The sequence below is a fragment of the Nothoprocta perdicaria genome, unplaced genomic scaffold (assembly GCF_003342845.1).
Source record: "Nothoprocta perdicaria isolate Ctin4 unplaced genomic scaffold, notPer1 scaffold_146, whole genome shotgun sequence".
Lineage (NCBI taxonomy): Eukaryota > Metazoa > Chordata > Aves > Tinamiformes > Tinamidae > Nothoprocta > Nothoprocta perdicaria.
Window position 1 is genome coordinate 1,253,130 of NW_020454605.1, and position 23,746 is coordinate 1,276,875.

The following is a 23,746-nucleotide window of genomic DNA, read 5'->3' on the forward strand; positions in this document are numbered from 1 at the left end:
TAAAGAAGTTGCACTGCTTCAGAAAATGAAAATAAGCAAATATTCAAATTTATTAAATTAATCGTTCCCTTCTAGGTATCTTGATTAATACCTTCTATTCAAAAACTAAAAGAAAAAATGTCATGTTATTGTCATCTTGCTAAGAATATGTGGAAATACAGACATTATGGCAATAGCAGCTGTATTAATTAGAGTTCATGAAAGATCCAGTCACAGTTTGTCCCCTTAGTGCTGTCTAGAAGCCTTTCAGAGTTAGGAATTTGCCTTAAGGTTTGTGTAGTCTTAAGTTGATGACATAGAGAGGACTGGCAGGGAGTCAGGAGGAAATAACCTGCTGAAAGGCCTTGCATTAAATCTCACTCCTTAAGTGAATTCTATAGATTTGGAAGTATTTTATGGCGGTGCTTTATGATGGTGCTTTAAAATAATAACATAGTCATCTATATAGCATGTGTGGTTTATATATTACTAAGTACTGTGGTTATTGTCTTAAATTCCTTTATATACCTCAAGGCAAGATGAGAAATCACAACTCTGGCTGGTGAACTTAGATACCCTGGTGAAGCAGATGTGTGAAAAGCAGGAAGTAGAGGAGGAAACAAGTTGATAAAGGGGTAGTCTGGAAGATCTTCCTTCAGCAAACATTGCAAGGACAAGAAAATAATCTATCCCCTATCCCACTATCCCCATTAATTATCCCCATTAAGACAAAATAAACAGGGCTAAATTCGACTTTATCTACCAGACTCCAAAACTAACTGGAAATTTCTTATAGCCTGTAGCTCAAGCGAATCACGAGGACAAAACAATTGGAATAGGAGTAATGAGAGTCATTTAGAAAAACAGCAAAGAGCGCCAGAAAATGCCCCAAAACATGGTGAAAACTGCAAAGTTGGAGAAGATTTCACAGTTCTTAATGGATGTCTGTTGTAGTATTGGACATGCTCTTAAAAGACAGCATTGACCTGTCTGTTTATTCACTACTAGAAACTATTGATGTGTTGATGTTGCTGCTGTTTGAATAATGCATTCTGGATGTGACCCATTTCTTTTACTATATGGGAGGGAAATAGGACATCCAAATTTCTACATTCCCAAAAATGTATGTAGATGTGCATATATAAGTAAAATATACATTGCTAATATGTTTCCTTATATGCCAGATTTCTATAGCATATGCCTCATCTGACTGTCCTGCTTGTAAAGGGCAGGCATCAAATGCTCTCCCTGAGCAGTGACAGGTATTTGGGCAGATGAATTTGTGGCAGGAAGCTAACGTGGCCTTAGTGGTCCTACTGACCACTCCTGAGCTTCCAGAAACCAGCTGTTCCTTCAAGAGGCAGGTTTTTGAGTGGTGAACATGTCCCCTCTGTGAAGACAGAGCTAACATTTCAGCAGAGCTTGCATCAATGAGATCTTTCTTTGAGGGCTATGACAACAGTTGTCTGTAAAAAGCAGGATCATCTGTTCTTTTTTCGTTGTCAAATGCAGTCATCTCCATTTGAGCAGATGTTTTGTCAGCTCTTAAGTCTCTTATGTACCCTTAACTGAGGGTTTTCATGTGCATCTGTTCATAATGTTCAAAGTGAGGAAAGAACAAAAGCAGAAGAGAACCTGGTCTAGTTTGTGGTGAGCAAGTGGCTCCCTTATTATGAGCCTGGGTTTTATGTAAGAGAAGTCTACAAACCCCATTTAGTTGTTGATCTCTAGAGGGCCCTTCCAGCCTCATCCATTCTGTGAATCTGTGAAATTCCAATTTCTGGTGGAGCTGAGACCAGCAGATGGGGTCCAGAGTTGCCCTTTTGTGTGTGGTCCTGCACCTTTATCATCTCACCCCGGAGTGAGAGAGTGCAGGGATAAAAACCAGCAGGAACGATGACTTCCCAAAGGAAAAAGCCAAATAGTTTTCTCCTATTCTAGCTCCCTTACCTAGCCAGCCATTTCATTGTGCTTTAGCCTGGTGAAATTTAGGGTTATTCTGCTGCTCTTTCCAAGGAAAGCAGTTTTTAGACATGGCTGACAGGCTTAGAAGCTTTATTTTTTATTTAACAGGAGCCCAGCGATGGAGAGGCTACATTGCTGTGGTTTTATATCGAGCAGGATTTGGGTTCCTTGCAGGCTAAAATGCAGCAGTACGTTGTCTGCTGATTTGGACAATTATGAATTAACAGGGGTACTTCAAAATACTCTTTTTTGATAATTCATGACTAATTTTTGTCCCATTTTAGTGGATATTTCCACTAGAATGGCCTCATCCATTAGATGATGCCACTACCGTGTCTCAACTTGAGAAGACCTTGTGGTTTTGCTTACAACTCTTTTTGTGAGAGTTGTGTTAAGCATTTAGAGTTGTTCAAGGAGGAGAGGAAATTATTTCTACCCTGTGATTTTTTGGAGTTTCCACTGATTTTGTCCATCTTCTACTGCTACTCGTTTCATTTTCAGTTTTTTCTTTCCATATTGATGGGGTTTAGTCTACTTATTTCTAGGAAATTTAAGTTGACTATTCTCACAATACTTGAAAATATTTATCAAATGGGTTGAAGCCAAAGATATTTAGCATTTCCTAAAGAATGATAATTCTACAGCATGGAGTGACTCAGTTCCATTTGCCATCTGCAGTGCAGTTTGGAGGGCTTAGAGGCCCCAAGAGAGCCTGTTGGCTTATGTAGTAAGTGCTCCAAAGACATATAATAAGAAAACACATCTACCCAGGGGAGCTTGTTTTCAAAATAGACCTCTAAGAAACCAAAATAGGAGATTTTGCACAGCAAGACAAGAACATAAGTTGCCTGTGTTACTCCCCAGTTTGTGATTGTGCTGCATCATTTAAGAGGTTTAGAGAAGGTGGTGGTGATCAACCACCAACTTGATGTTTGCTGGCCTGCCCTGGTTTACTTGTTATTTTTATGGGAGACTTTTGGACTTTGAGCACTCTTAAAGAGATCATTTATAATCACTATTGCAGTAAGATACTATTGCTAAGTAATTGTTTAGACCTGTTTTTATCCACTAACCCTAATTATCTTAATATTCTGTTTATGTGACAGATATGCCAAGAATTCAACAGCACTTGGGCTTGGGAGATGGAAAAAAAAGGATACTTAGAAATGAGTGTTGAATGCAAATTGGGAATTCTGAAGGTATACATTCATAAGTCAATTTGTAACTGCCTTATTCTCTCTTGCTTAAATATCTTGCTTTTACATACACTTTAAAGCCTTGCAAGTTTAGCTTGACTGTTCCACAGCTGTATATACTAGATGTGGAGCTGATCTTTTAACAGCCATGACATTCATTCGAGTGGGATAAGCCCGAACTGAATGTAAGACTTCATACAAAATTGATCTTGTTGTTAGTGTTTTATATCAGTATATATTTGTCCGTGGAGTGCACTTAAAATGTTTATTAGCTTGCAGTTAAATGCACTAATCTGAAGTTCACAGACAAAGATTGGACTTCATCTGTTTGATCCTTGGGAAACTCAGAAGGGTTGATTTCAACTTCTATGTATTCTCTGTGTGTTTTATTGTAGAATGTGATCACTTATGTAAAAAATAAAATATAATAATAATAATAATAATAAAATCTTTCTTAGCAAACCAATGATAAAATCTAAAAGTTATCCCTGTTTATAAAAGAACGTAACCTGGAAATGTAAATAGCTGTAGTGAGCTCACCTAAAGAGTGGTTTAAAAAGTTTTGAGTTGCACTGAGAAGGAAATGAGCTGATGTTGTTATTTCTGTTTAGACTTTAATGTTTTAAGCCTTCTAACTTTCTGATTTATTTCAGTATCTCTGTGAATGTCAGTTTGATGACAATCTAAAGTTTAAGAATATTATTAACGAGGAGGATGCCGACGCAATGCGTCTTCAGCCCATCGGGCGAGACAAGGATGGCCTGATGTATTGGTACCAGCTGGATCAAGAACATAATGTCAGGATGTACATAGAAGAACAGGATGACCAGGATGGATCCACCTGGAAGTGCATTGTTAGGTATTCCATTTTTTTCTCCTTGGTTTTTGCCATAAGGTGGTTATATGTGACTGGGGTTCAGAAATTGCTGTCAGTAACTCTCCATTTTTCACAGAATAGAATTACAGACAATGATGTTTTCTGTATTCAAATGTATATGTTAGTGAAAGAATGTGGATCGTTCTAATTAAGGGGACAAACGTCTCACTGATTTGTCAATAATAGACAATGTGCATTTTTTTTTCTGCTCTATGAAGCTACAATTTGTAGCTCAACAGAGGAATCTCTTGAGGACAGTTGGTCCATGCTACTTGACAGTCATCAGTGGACAGTTTGTACTTAGAGAAAGACATTGCAGTTTTAACCTCATGGAACTGCAAAACGGTTTACAGTCCATGTCAGCAGGCATTAAAACCCTTCCGCAGTAGAAGTTGGCTGGAGATGGTGCCGTGGTGCAAGATGTTGATGCAGTCTAAGGTACGTGTGACACTGCCCTTGTGTCTTGGTTGCCCGTTGCAGCTTGGTGTGATAATGTTTTAATGTTAGGCTCAAAGTTATGTTCTGTGTAATTCCTGCTTTGTATATCTTGGTTTTCACTTTCCTATTCATGGAAAATATATGTGAGATCTTTCTTAATGGAAAATAATTTGTTTGATCCATTTTTGGTTTATCTCTATCTAAATTCCATTTTTTTAATTGCTTCCAGCTGTGTTTTAAGCTGGACTCATCAGTATCAACGCTGAGTGAAAAGTAAATAGAAATCTAGAAGTAGATCCAAAAAAAAGTGAAATACTGTCTGTAATTCTTTCATTTTCTTCTGTTTGTACATTTTATTTTTTTTCTGTGGCTTATTTACATATCCATAACTTTCATAAGCAGGGATGTAATACAGAACTGCTGAAACGATTATCGATGAGTTATAAAGCAATAACCATAATAATAACCAGACAGCTGTTGTGGGTGAATAAAGTAAATACATCAAGCAAGAGCTGAACTGTGTATATCTTGCCTCATGTGCTACAGACTCCAGAGACCAATGCCAGAAGTAGAGAGGATTGGGCTTCTGCTGAGAAAATTCTGGTGTTTCCCGTTCACAGCAGAAAAAAACAGTAGTAGATTCTAAAACTTGACGTTGTTTTAAATCTGCAAAAATCTGTGTGTTTGACCTGCCAGGCTCCTTTTTGTGTAAACTGGGATATAACACTTTGCTGAATATTGACTTTGGAAAAAGAATAATACCAGAGCTGTAATATTCTAGTCCCTTATGATCTGTTAATCAGATCTCAGTCTATTAAGGCTCTTTTCTTTGGAGATGTTTAGCTTAAATCAGTGTACTGAGACTCATATGTATAGAGATAAATAAACTTTTTCTCGCTATCATAACTCAAGTAGGTGCATTTTTCTAGACATTTTGGATTTACTAAATATATTTAGGGTACTTCTAAAGGTACTTGAATGATTTAATTACTTTTGAAATTAGCCCTTGAGTGGTAGGGCTGCCTTTTTGGTGCATGAGCAATAAACTACAAGGTCTTCCATTGAGAGAGATGAAAGTGGGAAGTAAAACCAGGTTGGAGACTGTTAACAGAGTTAACAAATAAAAGAATAATAAGTAGAGCGGCTTGGATCCAGGACAGCAAGGCTTGAGAGTTAAGTTGATTAAGCTTCCTCAATAAGGTAGTTTTATTAAAGTAAAGATAAATTGGGAAGTAATGCAAATCTGAGTGCAAAACTGCAGCCACTTCAACAGGATGAACATTTGGCTACTCCTGCTTTTCAGGTAACATCCATGGTTTTCAAGGCAGCGTCCATTCAAGCAGATGGTGTTTTGTTTATTTCTAATGATTCCCTTTGGGGTAAGTAAGTGGCTTATTGGGCAATGTGATTTTTTTCCTGTCATGCAGGAACCGAAATGAGCTCGCCGAGACCCTCGAGCTCTTGAAAGCACAAATAGATCCTGCCCTGCTGAAAAACAACAGCCAGCAGGAGAACTCGTCACGTGAAAGCCCAAGCATAGAAGATGAAGAAACCAAAAAGACTGAAGAAGCTTCTCCACAAGGTTTTCTACCTCCTTTCTTTTCCAATTTTAAATGTTATTCTGCGTCAATGTTAGAATTTTTAACTTCCTGAGAACTGTTTTAGATCAGGACTTCTTTTTAAGTACCTGTTTCTCTTCAAAGTAGATCAAGTAAATGTTGAATACTTTGAAATGCCAAATAGCTGATGTTACTAAACTTCTCAGAGCTTATTTAGCCGCAGTATTTTATTTATAGAGACCTGTGTGTATAAACTGTTTTCCTAGTAATTTTATCTTTGCTGTACATTTTGTGTAACATTGTAAATATTTGCTACTGTACATTTGCTGTGGCACATTGAACTGTCGCCCAACTGTTGCCTGGTTCTAGTAAAATTAAAATTTCAAAAGCAAAAAAAAAAAAAAAAAATCTGTTTGTGGAAGGCCATGATTGATATCAGTACAGTATAGGGTGCCTTATTTATTTTTGCTTTTTGAGTTCGAATGAAAAAAAATATAGGTTGTTTCATAATCAGGTGTTTCATAATCAGTATCATCTTTCAAAAAGATGTCGGCTTAAGTTAAAACAATTTAAAATATTTCAGAAATGAGGTAGACTGTAACTGCCTCCGTTACATTGTTGTTACAGCAAAGAACCTTTTTTCCTTCCTTTTTATCATGTCATTGCACATATCTGGTATCTAGTTGCTTGTGCATTCATTTTATTAAGTACCAATTAGCCCCAAATATTTTGTGTTAAAGCATCTGCTTTTTTTGTCAGGTTATGAAAAGCTAAAGGTTTCTTATCCTAAGTCATTTTACTCCAGACACTAATAATGTTTTGTTGAAACAAAGAAAAAGATTTTCTCCTTCAGAAACAAGATTTAAGATTTCCAGTATGTTAGTGTGAGTTTCTTCAGATCTCTTGAAGTTAATTAGATATAGGATTTAGCCAAAGCCTGCCTTGATTTTCAGGGTTGAAGAGGAAGACTTGCTATTTTATTCGCAGTAGCAAACACTGTAGAAGAAGAAATGAATAAAACCTTTAGCTAAATATTTGACTAATAGTTGATAAAACATTTAGCTAAATTTTGGAAGCATTAAAAGACTTATTGTAGAAATTACAGTAGATTGCAAAAAACATGAGTAGCCTCATCTGTCAGACCAAATGCCATTGAGTCAGTTCTACCTGGTGATCTTGCCTTGGGCTCACTGCAAATTGACCAATTAATTAAGCCAGCTTAAATCTAGTTTGGATCTCTTCGCATAGTGTTTTACTTGGATTAAATCCAAGTAAAGGATTTAAAGAGGAGCCATTTGAAAATATTTTAGAGACTCTGTCCTGGATGTGAAGCCCTCAAGCTCTATGGGATAGTTGGCCATGAAGGCATCACTTCAGTTACTACTTATCTTAGGCTATGTATTGATGCAAAACTTAGTCCTAGTACCAGTCCAATGCATAAAGTCAGTAATTTATATTCCTGGAGAACAAAGTTCAGGGAGAAATAAGTAAAGAGAGGGCAGAGGAAGGTAGACACCAAAAAGGCCTCCCACTCTCAGCAACGCAGATAAATGTATCTTTAGAGGGACAACTTTTACATTTGAAGGATAATCACTTCTCTGATGTAACCAGAGTAATCACTGAGTGGTAATCACTTCTCTAATGGAAAAACAGCGGCCTTGAGCCTTCAAAATGTTGCTGCTTAAGGTGTAATAGAGTTAGCATCTCTTGCTCCTGTGTTCGCTGCTGAGACTTGCTTGGATACCGGCTTTGGAGTTAAAAGGATCCTGAAATGCACGAGTTCTTCCTCACCACACTAGCTTTTCTAATATTCTTGTTTTATTTAAATGTAATTAAATTGGCTGACAGGTACTTTCCTCTCTATCATTTCTTACCAGTTTGAGAACCTCTTAACTTGGAAAAAAAAATAGAATGGTGTAAAAGGGAGAGGGTTTTGGTAGAGGTGGGGTGAAAAACATCCCTTTGTTCAGAATTGGTCCACTTAAGGTGATTTGTTTGTTTGTTTGTTTTTCTGGGTGCAGAAGCTATACTTAAGATTTTTAAACTGACTAAACAAAACTAGGCTTAACCTAATACTTTAGGGTCTGCAGGTTTTTCTGGTGTGCTGCCGTTACTGTGCTTGTTTCCAAAGCTGCCACTGAAGAGAACGTAGACCGTTGTATCTGATCTGCATTTGGATAGTGCACAGCACATGTAGTTGCTTCCCAGAAAGAGAGAATCTGGGTGAATATTGTCATAAAATATAAGGTTGAATATATTCATCTTTCCCTGAATTCCTGAAATATAATAGCTAGATGTTTCCTAAAATAATAGTGTCAGCAAAGAGCAGGTTGATTCGTATGTGATGTGTTGCTTTAAATGGGCACCAGTAACACATTCTGGCTAGCAAAATAATTCAGAAATTCAAGTGAGTTTATTTTTCTGTTGGTGTTTTATGCATTCTCTGCTTAGGTTTTACGTATCTGTTCTCTAAAAATACTGTGGCGCAGTTGAGGATGTTTAAAAAAGGATGACTCTGGAATTCTGTAATTAGCTTCTGTGAAATTTAGATTTATCTCTGTATAAACTGTGATTCTGTAACTGAAAAAATTGACAGCCCACCTATCTAAACTGTCTTTAAACAGCTCTAATTTAACAGTGTCAGGACAGAAGCTTCATTTGGGCTGGGGAGAAAGTTGATGGGTTCATGTGTTTGATTTTGATTTATATTTGTCTTACATTGAGGATATCTGTTCTTCTTTAAGTCCTCTGGTTGTTTCATAGCTGTGTTTCTCTGCCAACAGAAAATCAATTAAAAATTAAAGAAGAAAGAGAGGTGGTGGAGGAACAGTCAAAAGACTTGGAGAATCTTCCTCTTCCTTTGGTCAAAGAAGATGAAAATATGTTGAAAGTTGAGAAGGTGGAAGAAAAAGAAATTATCAAATTGCCAGTAATAGTAAAATTAGAGAAGCTGTCAGAATACAATGAGGAAAAGCAAACAGTCAAAGAAGAAAGTGATTCCTTTAAAGAAAATGTCAAACCTGTTAAAGTAGAGGTGAAAGAAAACAAAGTAGAACCAAAAGACTTAAAAGAAGTAAAAATTTGTACTGACAAAATAGTAGTTCATGAGCCGGAAAGATTAGACTTTTGTGTTAATGTCAGAACCCCCCAAGAAATTGTGGAGAAATCTGTGGAAGAAAGTGAAAAACTTAAAAATGATCAGCAGGCAAAAATACCACTTAAAAAGCGAGAGATCAAGCTGACAGATGACTACGACAGCCCAATAAAGGGGTCCTTGTGTAAATGCGTCACTCCAACGAAGGATGTCTTGAAGGAAGAAGGGAAACCAGAAGAGGAGACTTTTAAGAGAGTCCCTACAATTACTGCTTTGTGTCCTGAGGGGAAAGTGCTCGTAAATGGAGAGGTCAGCAGTGAAAGGATAACCACAAGTGTCATACAAAATAATAGATCGGAACATTCTCCTACCACAAAAGAAGACAGTTCATTAAAGGAGAAAAATGGTAAAAGTGGGGAGAAGGTATCAGACTCCTTAAACTCTGTTAGTACAATTATGAAAGTGTGTGAGGTTGAGAAAAATGCAGTAACTGTGGTCAAAGAGGTGGTGGGGTCTGTGGTCTCTGATATTCAGAAAGTGCCTTTAAAAGAGGAATCTAGTCCTGTGGATAAAGAGTCCCTCGACAGCATAACTACTGAAATGGTAGTGGAAGAGTCTTCACACTCTGGAGACTGTGCCAAAAAAACTGAAGAGAAACTAGCCGTGAAAATCAAGAAGGACAGGCGCTCGCCGCCTAATGAATGTGTAGAAAAGCTAGAAAATGCCACAAATGCGTCTGCTCCTAAGGAACTGCCCAAGTTTGCACTAGCTGACAAAGAGAGTTGGAAAAGTAAAGGTGAGTCTGAGGAGAAAAAACCTGCTTCTCCCAAAGCTCCTGAGGCTCCTCCTTCGCCGTCTTCTAGTGAGACGCCCCCTTCGTCATCGTCTACTGAGGCGCTCCTTTTGTCATCTTCTGTGGAGGTGCCCCCTTCAGCTACTGCTGTTGAGGTGCCCCCTTCAGCTACTGCTGTTGAGGTGCCCCCTTCAACTACTTCTGTTGAGGTGCCCCCTTCAACTACTTCTGTTGAGGAGCCCCCTTCAACTACTTCTGTTGAGGAGCCCCCTTCAACTACTTCTGTTGAGGNGCCCCCTTCAACTACTTCTGTTGAGGAGCCCCCTTCAACTACTTCTGTTGAGGAGCCCCCTTCAACTACTTCTGTTGAGGTGCCCCTTTCTGTTGAGGTGTCCCCTTCTGCATCATCAGCCGAGGTGCCCCCTTCAACTGCTTCTCCTGAAAGGTGCCGTTCATCTTCCTCTCCTGAAGTGCCCCCTTCGTCTACTTCTGTTCCATTAAGGAAGTGCATTTTAGAAAAGGAGGACTCTGATACTAAGAGTGTAGTCCCCGAGGAAAGCAAAGTAGAAGTAAAAACAGACAGTGAAAAACAAGAGGAGCAGCTGGAGATTGTCAAGACAGAACCAGATAGTTTAGATGATGCCCATGCTTCTAATCTAGAGGATTCCTCAGAGAGCAAAAAGGAATCTCCAGCACCTAAAAGCAAATTTAAATATAAGCTACTTACTGAAGAAGGAAGTTGTGCAACAGATAATAAAGAAATAACTTCTGAAAGACAGAAAGAAGGAATTAAGTTAACGATCAGGATCTCCAGTAGGAAGAGAAAGGCAGAAACACCACCAGAAGAGCTCGGCGTCGGTCGCACGTTAAGGCGATCTCCGAGAATATCTAAACCTACTCCAAAAATTGTGGAGACTCGGGATCAGAAATCAGAGAAGAAACGAGCTGAAGAGGAGGAGGAGAAACCTGCAGCAGCACAAAAACCAGAACGAAAAGATGATGCAAAAAAGCAGGAGAAGGAGTCAAATTCTAAAGTTAAGGTAATACTGTTTTACTACCTGGGAATCCAGATTAAGACAGTTTTATCTATAAGGAGAAAACACACTTGCATGAGGATACTGAGGAGAATGTTTGTTTGGTCAGCTTATTAAAGAAGGTATCTTTTGCAGTCTGGTTTGTGGATTAGTCGAAAACCTTCCTCTAAGAGAGTGTGAATGTCTGTTGATCTATGAGTTTATAAGATCTTTCATTTACCTTGGTTTTAAACCAACTAGACCAAATGAGCCTGAGTAAATTCTTTAAGAAAGTGTAATGATCAGATATGAGTCAGTCATTCTGAATGGTTGACTGGAGACTTCCAGCTTCTGTGGATTTACTGGGTGCTTTGATGGTGTCCTTGATCAGTCTGAGGAAGATAATATGAAAAAAAATTACTTGGAAAAGATAGAAAATTATTTTTGTGGCGGATTTGCAATGTAATTAGCTTTTCACATACATGGGATATACATTTTACTTTCGATGGGGTTGTCTTTTTTTTTTTTTTTCCTCCACAGTAAGCTCCTGCTTATACTCAAAAGTATACTGAGTGAAAATAATACTGATTTTATGAGGTGAAGGAATTAAATGTGCATATTTATGGTTTGCTTTCTCTGCAATTATAATCCCCTTTTATTAACTTATCCTTAATTATTATTTTTCTAGGCATAGAGCAGAAGGGGAAAACGATGAATAAAGGCTCAGTATTTTTAAGTGTATGGAAGATGTCATTTCAGCAGGTTGAAAAAAAATCCACACAAATCTTTAATTGGGTATTTTAGATTTCTTTTCTTTTAGGAAAGTGTGTCTTTGAAACATTTTTGAAGCTATGATAAAGTATTATGAAGCCCAAACTTAATGTAACACACAATTAATAGAGTAACACTGCACTGCGTTGCTGTAAATTTGCAGCTATGCTGATGGAAATGACTCCCTTGGCTCTAGAGAAAGGTAGAGGTTTTAAAAGTTTGGGGAGAAGCAACGTGAGTCTTTCTGTGTTTTGTCTTTGAAATGGCCTGTCTCGCAGAGAAGCAAAGTTCGGTGGACGGGCACTCGAACCCGTGGCAGGTGGAAATACTCGAGTAACGAAGAAAGTGAGGAGTCCGAGAGTGAAAAAAACTCTGAGGAGGAAGAGGAGGAGGAAGAAGAGGAGGAGGAGGAACCTGCACCTGCTGATGATGATGAGCCGTGCAAGAAGTGTGGTCTTCCCAACCACCCCGAGCTGGTAGGTGTCTGGGGAAAGCCTCTATGGACCATTTTGCCATGAAAATCAGCATGCCCTTGACCATTTTGACCATGAAAGCCTCTATTGACCTCCATTGCCAAGTGAGGAAGAACTTGTGAGGGTGACAGAGCCCTGGAACAGGCTGCCCAGGGAGGTTGTGGAGTCTCCTTCTCTGGAGATCTTCCAAACCCACCTGGATTCCACCCTCTGCTACATGCTCTGGGTGTCCCTGCTTGAGCAGGAGAGTTGGATGATTCCAGAGGTCCCTTCCAACCTCAACCATTCTGTGATTTTGGCAGTAAAAGGTGGAATAGAAGTGTATCTGAATGTACAACCATCTTTTTGGGTCTGGAGAGGAGTTTTGTGAGAATACTGTTTAGGTTTTACAGGATATTTATTACAGGAAGCCCATGGTTAAACTCATTTACTAGAGAACTTGTTACTGCAGTGACTGTTCACAAAGCTTGTGTCAACTTTGTCACTTGTTTTAATGGAAAGGGGCATCTGGAGTTTTGCCTATGGGTGGATTGAATAGTTACCCAATTCTGTATACACCTGGGAGTCCACAAGTTTATCTTGACAGTCCTGCCATTGAGTCACGTGAGGAAATTCATGTCAGGAATTCATTCATGAAAATCCTTCATGGGGAGTGCACAGGCAAAACCATCGGTACCCCATTTTGTTCGAGTGTAATTTGGTTCAGGATCTAGATCACGGAATGAGCATAATCCGAGTTGTCCAGAACTCTGATGTGCATAAGAGCACACCAGAAGAGGAAAGCTGGAGTTCATGTATCCCAGTTTTTAACTTCCCCATGCAAAACACCTCCTGGCTCCAGGACCATGTAGAGATGAGTGATACAGGATTTCTTAGTTTTGGCACCATCCAGAGTATTTACCAAGTGCCTCTGTGTTGGCGAGGAAGCTGCTTCTGGAACTCCACATTCCACATAAGGCGTGCCAAAAGATCCTCCTGTTTCATTTTGTTTCCGCAGATTTTGTTGTGCGACTCGTGTGACAGCGGCTACCACACAGCCTGCCTTCGCCCTCCCTTGATGATCATCCCCGATGGAGAGTGGTTCTGCCCACCGTGCCAGCACGTAGGGCTCCTCTTTGACTTCAGTTTCCTCCTTTTCCGCTTTTCCTGCAGTTGTGGAGATCTGTCGATAAGTTATTTTTTTATCCCTTTTTTTCTGTTAAATAGTATTCCATGGTGGATTGTAGGGATGCTGATATTTCCTGTTAGCTTTCAGTAAAACTGAGTTTTATGAGGGAGTGTTGCCCTTACTCCTTCCTTTCTACTGTTTATGGAGTGTGTATTGCTGGTGTGTAGGTGAAAATCTCTGGCACAACTTGCTTGCTTCTATCTTTCCTTAAATTGCTTCAAGCAAATGCCACATTAAAAATACAATATCTTCATTTTTCTCTAAAGGGAAATCACATTGTGATCATACTGTATGGTGTATCCATTTTTAGTTATCTTCGGAGGATTTAGTTATCTCCTGTTTAAATAGTCACAGTCTTGAATGCTCCAGGGTGTTTTCCATGCATTATTTGGTATTTGCAGCTTGCAGGGGAAGCATCGCTTCGCTTTGGTGCTACTTGTTGTTCATCATAGGAAAAATTGCTAAATTTGTAGAGTATGAGAAAAAAATCTTGAAAAGAGTTTGAGGAGGGAGGAGCGAACAGTAAAAAGGCAAGTGATGGGTTAGTAAAAAGGTTTTTTTTAATATATGGCTTATGAGTATTAACTGGTTTAATAAAATTTGACATATTTGGTAGGAAGATGCTGCATCTCTGCTTTCTGCTTTGGTGCATACATGCTTTTTCATGTCTTTTAAAGGTTAAGAAAAGTACCAGACATAAATGTCACTGTGTGTGTCACTGCCTGTGAAATCCTCTGGTTTCTGCCAGGGTGCTTTGTAACTATAATGAAAATTTGGTATTAATTTACAAATACGTTACAAATATGTTTATTCTAAACATCTTTGATGTTTACTGTACACATTGCTTCCACTGTAGGTGCTAGATACTGGGAATATTTGTTCCTATAGCAATTCATGCAGAGGTGCACACATGTTTTAGCAAGGTGATCTTTGTTTTAAATCAGAGTGTATAAAGAGGATCCTCTGGTTTAACAAGGGCTTCATCTTCCAGACTTTAATGTGATAAATACAAAAACAATGAATGATGTGCCTGATGGTTTAATGCAAATAGTTGGCTATGAGAGAAATGAATATTTTGTTTATTCCCTTAGAAACTGCTTTGTGAGAAATTAGAAGAACAATTACAAGATCTGGATGTGGTCTTGAAAAAGAAGGAGCGTGCGGAACGCAGGTACTGCTCCCTGCTTGTGTTTGCAGCAAGCTGCTGTGCAGAGGGGTGACAGGTCTTGAGCAGGCATTGCGAGAACTGAGGGATGGGGAGGAAAGTGTGCTGGGACTGAGAATCGATAAAAATGGGTTTGATTTCCCACATATCAGAGAGGTTATTGGGGGCACAATGATGGTAGAGTTTAGAAGAGAGGAGAAAGAGTCCAGTAATTGCAAAAGGTAAGAAAATGTGTTTGTATTAAGCTTTAATCATGGGGCCTGAACAATTTTGCCTTTCATATACTTGTTTTAAATGGTTTTCAGCACTGGTTTGGCTGCATGCTTCCTGCAGTACCCCAGTCCTGACTTTATTGCAAAGGTTGTCTTGATTAATCAGCTTTATAAACCTTGTTGCTTAAGGTTCTGTTAAACTTTGCCTTACAAGAAGCAGCTGCAGCCATTGGTGGGTCAGCTGCACTGCAGCTCGTAAAGACATTTGGTGCCCACTCCTGCCATTAGCAAAGGCTCAACATAAACCGGTCTGGGGTGTTTACAAGCAATTTCTCTATCAGATGGAGCTCCTTTTTTTTGCGGTTTTCAGACCTGAAAACAGTCTGCATAATTTGTGGCTTTTAGGATGTGTATTGAAGTTTTTTGCAAATTAAATTTTTGCAAAATTTAATAACATTTATGTGCATTTCTACACTTCTGGGGTTTGTATCTTAAAGGGAAAAATCAGAACACAGTAGCAGGTGAAACCAGCTTAGAAAAAGCAGTTGAGGACACAGCAGGACTGTGTTTATGGCACACACAGTAGTGCCAGCAACAGCACAACAGAATATATTTGTAGCTTTGGAAATGAAGGAATTAGGTGTTTTATGAGGGAGCTCAGATTGTGCACGGCCTCAGTGCAGACATAAGGGACACAGAGGCACTTTCTGTGCCTGTGTCCTGCTGGGAAGTCTCATTACTAGTGAACATGGTTTTAGACCCACTGTGATAAATATTCTTATGGCAAACATTGCAAGAAATGCTTTTGCCCTGCAGTCTGTCCTGCTTGTTTGAAGTACTAATATTGCATTAATATATGGTTTGCTAGTCTTTGCAGAAGAGCATACAGTTCCTATTATAGCTGTTTTCAGGGTTTGAAACAGAGGTTTAGCAACAGATGTTTAGATGTTTAGATGTTTGCAGTCTGATCCTCATACCAAATTAACCTGACGTTTTGTGTTGTTACAGTATAAACCCTTTTTTTAAAGTCTTTAAAAAGAGAGCAGAGCTTTGACTGTAAAAAAAATCATGATGTGATAGTTGAATGCTGATGTCTCTTTCAACTTAATGATGGTTTATTTTAGTAAATTACAAGGTAAAAAGACTGAAGGAAGCAAGAATTATGTTAGAAATCCTCTTTATCACAGCTTCATGTGTAAATTAATATATTTTCCTGCTCTAAGTAACTTATTTCAATGTAGTGTTTCTGTAGAATCACCATAGCTCTGGGCCTGCCTTCTTTTTTTGGCAAAGAGGAAAAAAATAGCCAAGTTTCTTACCAAGAACTCACTTAACTGGGTCTTGAAGCAGTACTGCTGTTGTGCTTTTGAACCAGTGATACTGTTGAGCTCCTGCTTTTGATAATTCTTTAGCATTTAACTGGCAGCTTTCAAGGTTCAGACTGAAGTTGAGACAGCAGCTCAGCTCTTCTTATGCATCCCAAAGTGTCAGGTCATAAATGCTCTTTAATGAAAACTTCCAATCTTGTGGTAGTTGTAATGACAAAAATATAGATTGGAGTATTGCAAAATCTTACCTTTTTTTTTTTTGCTTCCCCTATTCATTGAAGATGTTACAACACCTTGCAGAATTCCAGCTTTCTCACTTGCATGGGTAGCCTCTGTAATCCTGTCACCAGCTGAAAGGAACGGATGCTGAAGCCTTTGTGGACGCCCCTTTTAATTCATGTTAGAGATACTCAGATTTCTTGATAGAAACTCCCTCTTGGGACTATTTCTTCTCTTTTCCCAGGCCAAATCAAGCAGACTCCTTCCTCTCATTCACCCTTTCATTGCTTCCCTGTAGCAACTATTATGGCTACTTATGTGAAAGAAAATGTTTTCTGGGATCTTCTGGGAATAGTTTATGATTAGTCAGGTCTTATCAGCATCTCTGAACTGTTGAGCTGGTTCCTGTCTGTCTTGAGGTGCAAACTTGGTACTCCAGCTGGGTATGAAGAGGGCTGCCAACCGGGACAGGCTTCCTTTGGTGGTCCCATAGGCTGCTCTCCTGCTCGCACATCCCTCTGTAATGATGCAGTTGTCTCTGCAACACTTCGACTTTGTCAGTCTTTGTTCAGACTGTTCTCTTTTTCCCCCAAAAATGTGTCACCAGTTATTGCCTACATGGTGTTTCTTGAGTTTATTGTTTCTGCCTAAGTCTAGAATCACGACCTTTGCCTTTCTGAATTGCATCCTGTTTTTCTGATGGTTTTTTTCAGTTCAAGACTATTTTGAATTCCTCTTCTCTCTTTCAGCATCACTAGATTAGTGGTGCTTATGGACTTGATACAAAATCTCTGTCACAAGATGAATATTTTATTTGCCTTTTTACATTCAAGTTGAATCTTTTCCATGGGGCCCCCATCTTCAAATGTGATTTATTGTTTGTCAGAACCCTTGGCAAAAACACATCATGTGTGTAGGAAAGTGCAACTCAATGATGTGGAACATACAAATCCAACTAAAATAACTTTGTGTTTGTAGCATGTAGTAGAAGCCTCAGAGAAAGAATTACAGCTTTACTTTATATCCCTGCAGCCTTTCTCTAAGCTTATTTTATTTCTTTTCTCTCCTAAAGAAAAGAACGCCTGGTTTATGTGGGTATCAGTATAGAGAACATCATCCCACCTCAGGTAAGTTAGCATGTCTATATTGCTTTATTCTTTATTTCTTAAACCTTTTAGTTTTAGTGTTTGTATATTACATTATCAAGTAGGTCGTTAATATCTGTTTTAGACTGAGCATGAACTTACTGTGTTAACTGAGGGGTTTTATCTTGTAGGCGGTGCAGAATCCTCCATCGTTTGAGGGATCTCAGAACTGTCTTCCCTCCATAACTTACACTTGGTTTTGAGCAGAGCTTTTTTCTCACTACCTTTATACCTTTTAAAGTGGTTTTCATAGCCTTAGCCAGATGCCTTAATCCAAAAAGAAGAAATTCCAAGTCTATTCTTGCAGGAGGGTTTGAAATAAAACTTGCTGTCTTTGTTTGAAAGTTAGACTTTCCACTCTCACTGTAGTAGTAGAGCAACCTTTCTGCCTCTTGCTCTGGTGACCAAAATGGTAAAGACTTAATAAATTTGAGGAAGTGTCTCTGACTGAAAGCAGATGTTTGAAAATTTCAGCCTGGGGACAGATTTTTGAAAATCAGTAACTTGGAAAACTGTCATGAAAATAACCTGCCTGGAATGTCATTGAAGCTCTATGATGTGAAGGTTTTAGGACTACGTAAGACCTTAGCTGGCCCTCTGGGGTCAGCAGGAGCTGTGTAGGACATGGTAGGAGCAGAGATGCCCAGTCCTGGGGTTTGGTGTGTAGAGACCTAAGTCAGCAACAATTTGTTCAGTTGTTACCTTTGCAGGTTGTGAAAGTATCAGCTGAATTAAAATCACAACGTTTGACTATAAATGCAATGTTTTAATAACCCAAATCCTTGAGCTATTTATCTGTGGAGTTATGTTGCCATTAAGGCAGTATGAGCAAGTGTTTGTACAAACACAGTAATGAGTCATTATATGTGAACTTGAGATGTGCTGTGTTGGACATACAAGCTGTGTAGTTCATGTGCAGATGGGTTAGTGTCAACTCACTCCTAATAAATCTGGAGGGAGAGGAGATCAGGCTCTCTGACCCTTCTTTTTTATATGAGCAGGAGCCAGAAATACCAGAAGGTCAGGAAGAAAAGAAGAAAGATTCCAAAAAGCCAAAATCAAAGCTGCTCGAAAGGAGGTCTACTAGGACCCGGAAGTGCATAAGTTATAGGTAGGCAGCTTGTTTAAATAGCTCTTCAGAAAACACAATCTGACCTTGCTTAATTGCTGGTTTTTAGTAAAGCAGAAATCATAGTAAAGAAAATGTAATTGCTGGGTTTGGATATTAAGCATTTTTTTAAGGAACATTATGTCCCAGTCATAGAGTTTTTACTTTATTCGTGATGGGCCTTGGAGCATCTGACCATGAGAAAACATTTTTACCTGTAGAATATTTGGCATTGCTTCAGTGGAATGTGCATTGTGCAAAGACAGTAATTATTTGGGGGAAATAATGTTTAATGTAATGCTGTTCTTGAAAGTCTGGATATCTTCTGATGCAAAATGTCAGAATCTTTCTTAAAGACTGCATCATACACCCACCTTTGAGTTATTAGGCACGTGCACTGTTGGTGTCACTCCAAATTCCTGTGTCCACAGTGAAGTCCTAGTGTCATGGAGTCTTTGCTCGTTTTCCTTCAGTGGAGGGAAAAGAAATGCTAAAAGTCTTATTCCACCTGCAGATAAACTCATGTTTGCAGCGTGCTGGTTCCCTGCAGGTGTGTCAGCCCTTTGGATTACCTTTGGATCATGTTTGATTCCGGAATACTTGTTAGCAGTGGTTTGGAAGCATAAAGTACTTCTTCCCAGCTCCCACAAAGCGCCTTAATGGTGCAGATGGTAAATAGGGTTTGAGTAATTTGGAGCAAATAGTTGCAGTTATTTGCCTTACTGTAAAGCTGACATGCATTTATTCTAAGGATATATAGAGAGCTCAGAAATCACCTTATATTTTAAAGAAGAAAGTGTTTTGTGGTTACTATTGGAATACCAACTAGTATTTAAATCATTTTTTTCCTTGCTGTGGTAGAGGCTATAGTGGAGGACCAAAATAAACATAACTGAAATCTTTTTTTCTTTAGTTGAATGAAGATCTGAATCTTCACTGAAAGCATTGGCCAAATGCTGTTCTTTTTTACTTAAAAAATAGCAAATTATAGGAGGAAAAAGCATTGAAGCAACATGCCTTCCCTATGCACTTAATAACATTTGCCCTTTTTGTATCTCAAGGTACCTGTTTGTTAACATATGTAATAACCCTTTGAATTCATCATGAAAGAAACAAACTACAGAAGTTCTTTCAAATTCTATAGTGTTGAATTCAGTAGTATTTTCTGTAAAATTAAGTGGTTTCCTGTTCATATAAATCAACGTTACAAAAGCCAGGCAGCGATAAATATTCTGCTAGCAAGCTGAACTAATAAAAACACCTATTCAAAAATTATTATTTTATCTCATATTTAGCATGTTATGCATACAGTCTGATTTCTTGGAGTAATTTTAGCATGTGAGATATATTTTTATAATGTAATTTAGTGTTCTCTTCAAAGTAGTAAATGACATGTTGCTTTTAGGTTTGATGAATTCGATGAGGCAATTGATGAGGCAATCGAGGATGATATAAAGGAGGCTGATGGAGGAGGTATGTACCTAATATTACCTATTTTTCATTGCAGTGCTGATAAAAAAAAAAAAAAAAAAAAAAAAACTGACCAGATTTATTTTGATGCTAGAGACAACAAATATAATACTGTCTTCTAAACTACACAGATGACTTTCTCATAGTGTAGATTAAATAAATTCTCTTGGTAACAGGCATTCCAGGTTAAGGTATTTGATCTTGACGGGTAAATTTAGCTTGAGTATGTTTAGATATGAGTATGTGAATAAGCACTACAGGAAAAATGTTAAAATTCATTCACTAAATTTTGAATAGAGATTCATTAGCAATTCTGATACTGACTTTTGTTGCCTCTAGAAATTGGGTTCATAAGTTGGTCTTCAATTGGCCCAGTGAAAAATTGGTCCATAAAACCTTGAAAAAGCTAATTCAGATATGTGACCACTTCTAAGTTGTGCTGTGAATAAAGTGGAATTTTATTCCTTGTTGTCTGCTCGTGTGCCATAGAGGAGGAAAAAAGATATTCTTCAGGAATGTCTGAGAAATGTTAAATTGCATTTTTTTCTTCCACATCTTAATCAGCCTGGAGAAAATACCCATAAAATTGGTAATCTTTCAATTATATGACTTGTAACTCACTGGATCTAAATAGGCAGCTCAAAAATCACCTGTTGTGGCTGTCACCATGTTTTAAATCATAAGATCAGCTCTTCAGAAATTCTGCTCGCTGGTCAAACAGCAACTTAAAACTCTTCATGTTTTAAGAAGGCTACTAGGAAGATGTATTATTTATGAATTAATTATGAAGTATTATGAAGCGAAGATGAATTTTCTGATGCTGGTACCCCTCAAAAACACATATAAAGTTGAATTAAAAAATTAACTTTTTATCTTTTTTCTCCTTTTTGTCTCTGAATGCAGGCATTGGCAGAGGCAAAGATATGTCTAACATCACAGGTCACCGTGGCAAAGACATTTCCACAATCCTGGAGGAGGAAAGGAAGGAAAATAAGCGACCACAAAGGGCTGCTGCAGCACGTCGCAAGAAACGACGGCGACTGAACGATCTGGATAGCGACAGTAATCTGGATGAAGAGGAGAGTGAAGATGAATTCAAGATAAGTGATGGGTAGGTCTGCAGTTGAGCTTCTACCATGAGCCACTGACAGCTGCAGGTTTATGTGATTCTGCAGCATCCCTAAAACTGTCACAAGAATTTGTGCCCATGTTATGTGGGATAATCTGCTCTCCGAATCCATGTACTGAAATCTTCCAACCTCTCTTCTAGGCAAAACTTGTTCAGGAAATCTTACTGGTGTGGTATTCTATGCACAGTTTTGTTAGAGCCAAAGGTGCTCAAACCTCTTGACCGATGTAACATTCTAGCAGAAATCCTTTTAAAAATAGATGCAGCTACAAAAAGCTGTTTCATATCGAAACTACAGCAGTTCTGTGGGATTTTTGTTAGGTCTGAATTCAATATAAAAACAGAAAGTAAAATTTCTGCTTTTAGAACATAGGAAACTTCACAAGTTAGGTTGGAAAATCGATTCTTGACCTTTGCTTCCTAAGTCTTAGGAAGCACCCAAAGAGGCGGTTTATGCTGTGGAAAACAAATATGAGACAAGTGAAGCTTTAAATACTGAGTGAACACAGCACTGACTAGGGAAAACCCTTTCCCTGGGATTTTCCATTATCAGGCTGGGGAATTCCTAATGTAAAAAAAAGAAAAAAAAAGAAAAGAAGAAAAAATGAGCATGAGCGCTGGTTTCTTTTCTATCAATTTTTAAAGCTATGTAGCCCTATAAAGTGGGTGATTTTTCACTTGTGACTGTGTTGAGGACTTTTCAGTGGAAGAGTTGAGCCAAATGTGCTGGAGATTTCCTATCAATTCATGTAGAATTGCAGAAATCTCACAGAATTAATAGCGCTTAAAGTGTAGCCGTGCATTTCCAACTCGCCTCTCTGCTAAATGCCTGTTGGATGAATTTACCTTCAGCTGGCAGCTAGGTCACTCTTCCTTCCTCAAAGGATCATTCAATCCTTTGATTTCCCGTGTGTTGCTGTGAAAGCCAACACCTGCCCTGCAGATGTTACTCACATGTCTTCTCCTCGTGCTGCAAACCTGCTTTCCCTCTGAGCAGGTCGCAGGACGAGTTTGTGATATCCGAGGAGAACCTGGATGAGAGCGAGGAGGACCCGCCGTCAAACGAGGACAGCGACTCGGAGTTCTGCGCCCGCGTCTCCCGGCGCCACCTCTCCAGGCCCATGAGGCAAAGCAGGCGGTTACGAAGGAAAACAGTCAAAAAAAGATACTCCGAAGATGATGAAGAGGAGGATTCCGAGGAGAACTCAAGCAGAGAGTCTGGTGAGTGCACTAAATAATTTAAACTTGTTAAAGACTCTACGCTAGACAGAGGGAGAAGGGAAGTCTCTATTTCTTGTTGTTTTAGCAGTGTGGAGCTGCTTTCACAGTAGCTTTGGTTGAGTTCTATGTCATCTCTGCTTCCTGGCTGTACAACAAATTAATAGGTGCTTGTCATTGGAGTTAATAAGGGCAAAATGCACTTTGTTTGGTACTTGTTTTCATTATGGGATACTGTGGTGTTCAGAATTCTCTCTTCTCAGAGTGTTCTGCTGGAAATATTATGAAGGAAGCTGGTACTGAGCACCAGGTTCTTGGCATTTTAAATAAACAAGTACTTAAATGTATGTTCAATGTTATGATTCAACAGGGCACCTCTGGGACAGTTTCAGGTGTCCCATACCTTCCTGTTTTGAATGTGATTGCAAGGAAGGGTAGGGATGGAGCTAAAATTTACTTCTTATATCTCTTTGAAGACCTTCTGAATACCTTTAAAAATCTTCTGAAAAAAAATATGTAAAATATTATAATTTTTATATATGCATTATATATATACATATATATATATAATATTTTTATATATATATATTATTTTTCCCCTCACTTTGTGTGGAAGAAAAATTCCTTCAGCTGCAGTGAGCTGTTGAATGAACAATCCTGTGTTGTCTGGTAGGCTTGAAGGCAAACTGTATAACTGACACAATCTCTCTCTTCTGCAATTTATTTTTTTTCGGTCTTTAATCACTAAACACTCTTGCATCACAGGAGCCCCTAAGAATTCACTTCCTTCTGCTTGTCCTTCAGCCTGTTTATCTTCTTTTTGTACAATTTAAAATACGGAAATAATGCCTGTCCGTAGATGAGAGCAGTAGAACCAGCTTGAACCAAAAAGGAGGGATTGTTTTTCCTTTTGTAGCTCTCAGTGATTAGCATCTTTTTATGAAGGTTTTTCTCTGTCTTCCCCCACTTTGAGATCCAGTCCTATAATTGCCAAAAATCTTAAGCACTTATTGTGAATTTATGATACTGGGTACATTAGAGTGTTGACTTGCTGCTCAGGGTGTGTTACCTCGCAGGCCTTTCTGAAAGATAGATGGAAAACACGTTGGGGTAAGTTACTTTGAAGTTTCCAAAAGGAGCATTAATACATGGACAGATGCAGATGCATACTGTCCTGAATGCATTGCAACACTAGCTGTAAGCTGTGATTAATGAAGATTAAGAACTAGAGGTCTAAAGGGATTGCTCATCTACTCTGCCATGCATAAAAGCAGCTTCGTCTGTTTTCTGGTGGATGTGTATCTGTGACCAAACCAGAATCCTGCTCCAAACCATCAGAGACATCCTGCTGGGAAACACAGCAAGAGCAGGAAACAGCTGCAGTTGATGCGTCGCTCTTTTCAGCTGTTGAAAATGTAAATAAGAT

At 38.7% G+C, this 23,746-nt stretch overlaps 1 protein-coding gene across 2 annotated transcripts in view; it reads left to right on the forward strand.

The window, feature by feature from the left end:
• RSF1 (remodeling and spacing factor 1) overlaps window positions 1-23,746 on the forward strand; it is a 48,814-nt gene that overhangs the window by 21,392 nt on the left and 3,676 nt on the right. For both annotated transcript variants that reach the window (XM_026034522.1, XM_026034523.1), the window contains exons 3-14: window positions 3,051-3,143; window positions 3,794-3,999; window positions 5,883-6,037; window positions 8,798-10,941; window positions 11,964-12,161; window positions 13,156-13,260; window positions 14,418-14,497; window positions 17,323-17,377; window positions 18,397-18,506; window positions 19,909-19,976; window positions 20,877-21,084; window positions 22,100-22,323. In XM_026034522.1, the coding sequence (XP_025890307.1) occupies window positions 3,051-3,143; window positions 3,794-3,999; window positions 5,883-6,037; window positions 8,798-10,941; window positions 11,964-12,161; window positions 13,156-13,260; window positions 14,418-14,497; window positions 17,323-17,377; window positions 18,397-18,506; window positions 19,909-19,976; window positions 20,877-21,084; window positions 22,100-22,323 (3,646 nt within the window). The remainder of the gene's footprint in view (window positions 1-3,050; window positions 3,144-3,793; window positions 4,000-5,882; window positions 6,038-8,797; window positions 10,942-11,963; window positions 12,162-13,155; window positions 13,261-14,417; window positions 14,498-17,322; window positions 17,378-18,396; window positions 18,507-19,908; window positions 19,977-20,876; window positions 21,085-22,099; window positions 22,324-23,746) is intronic.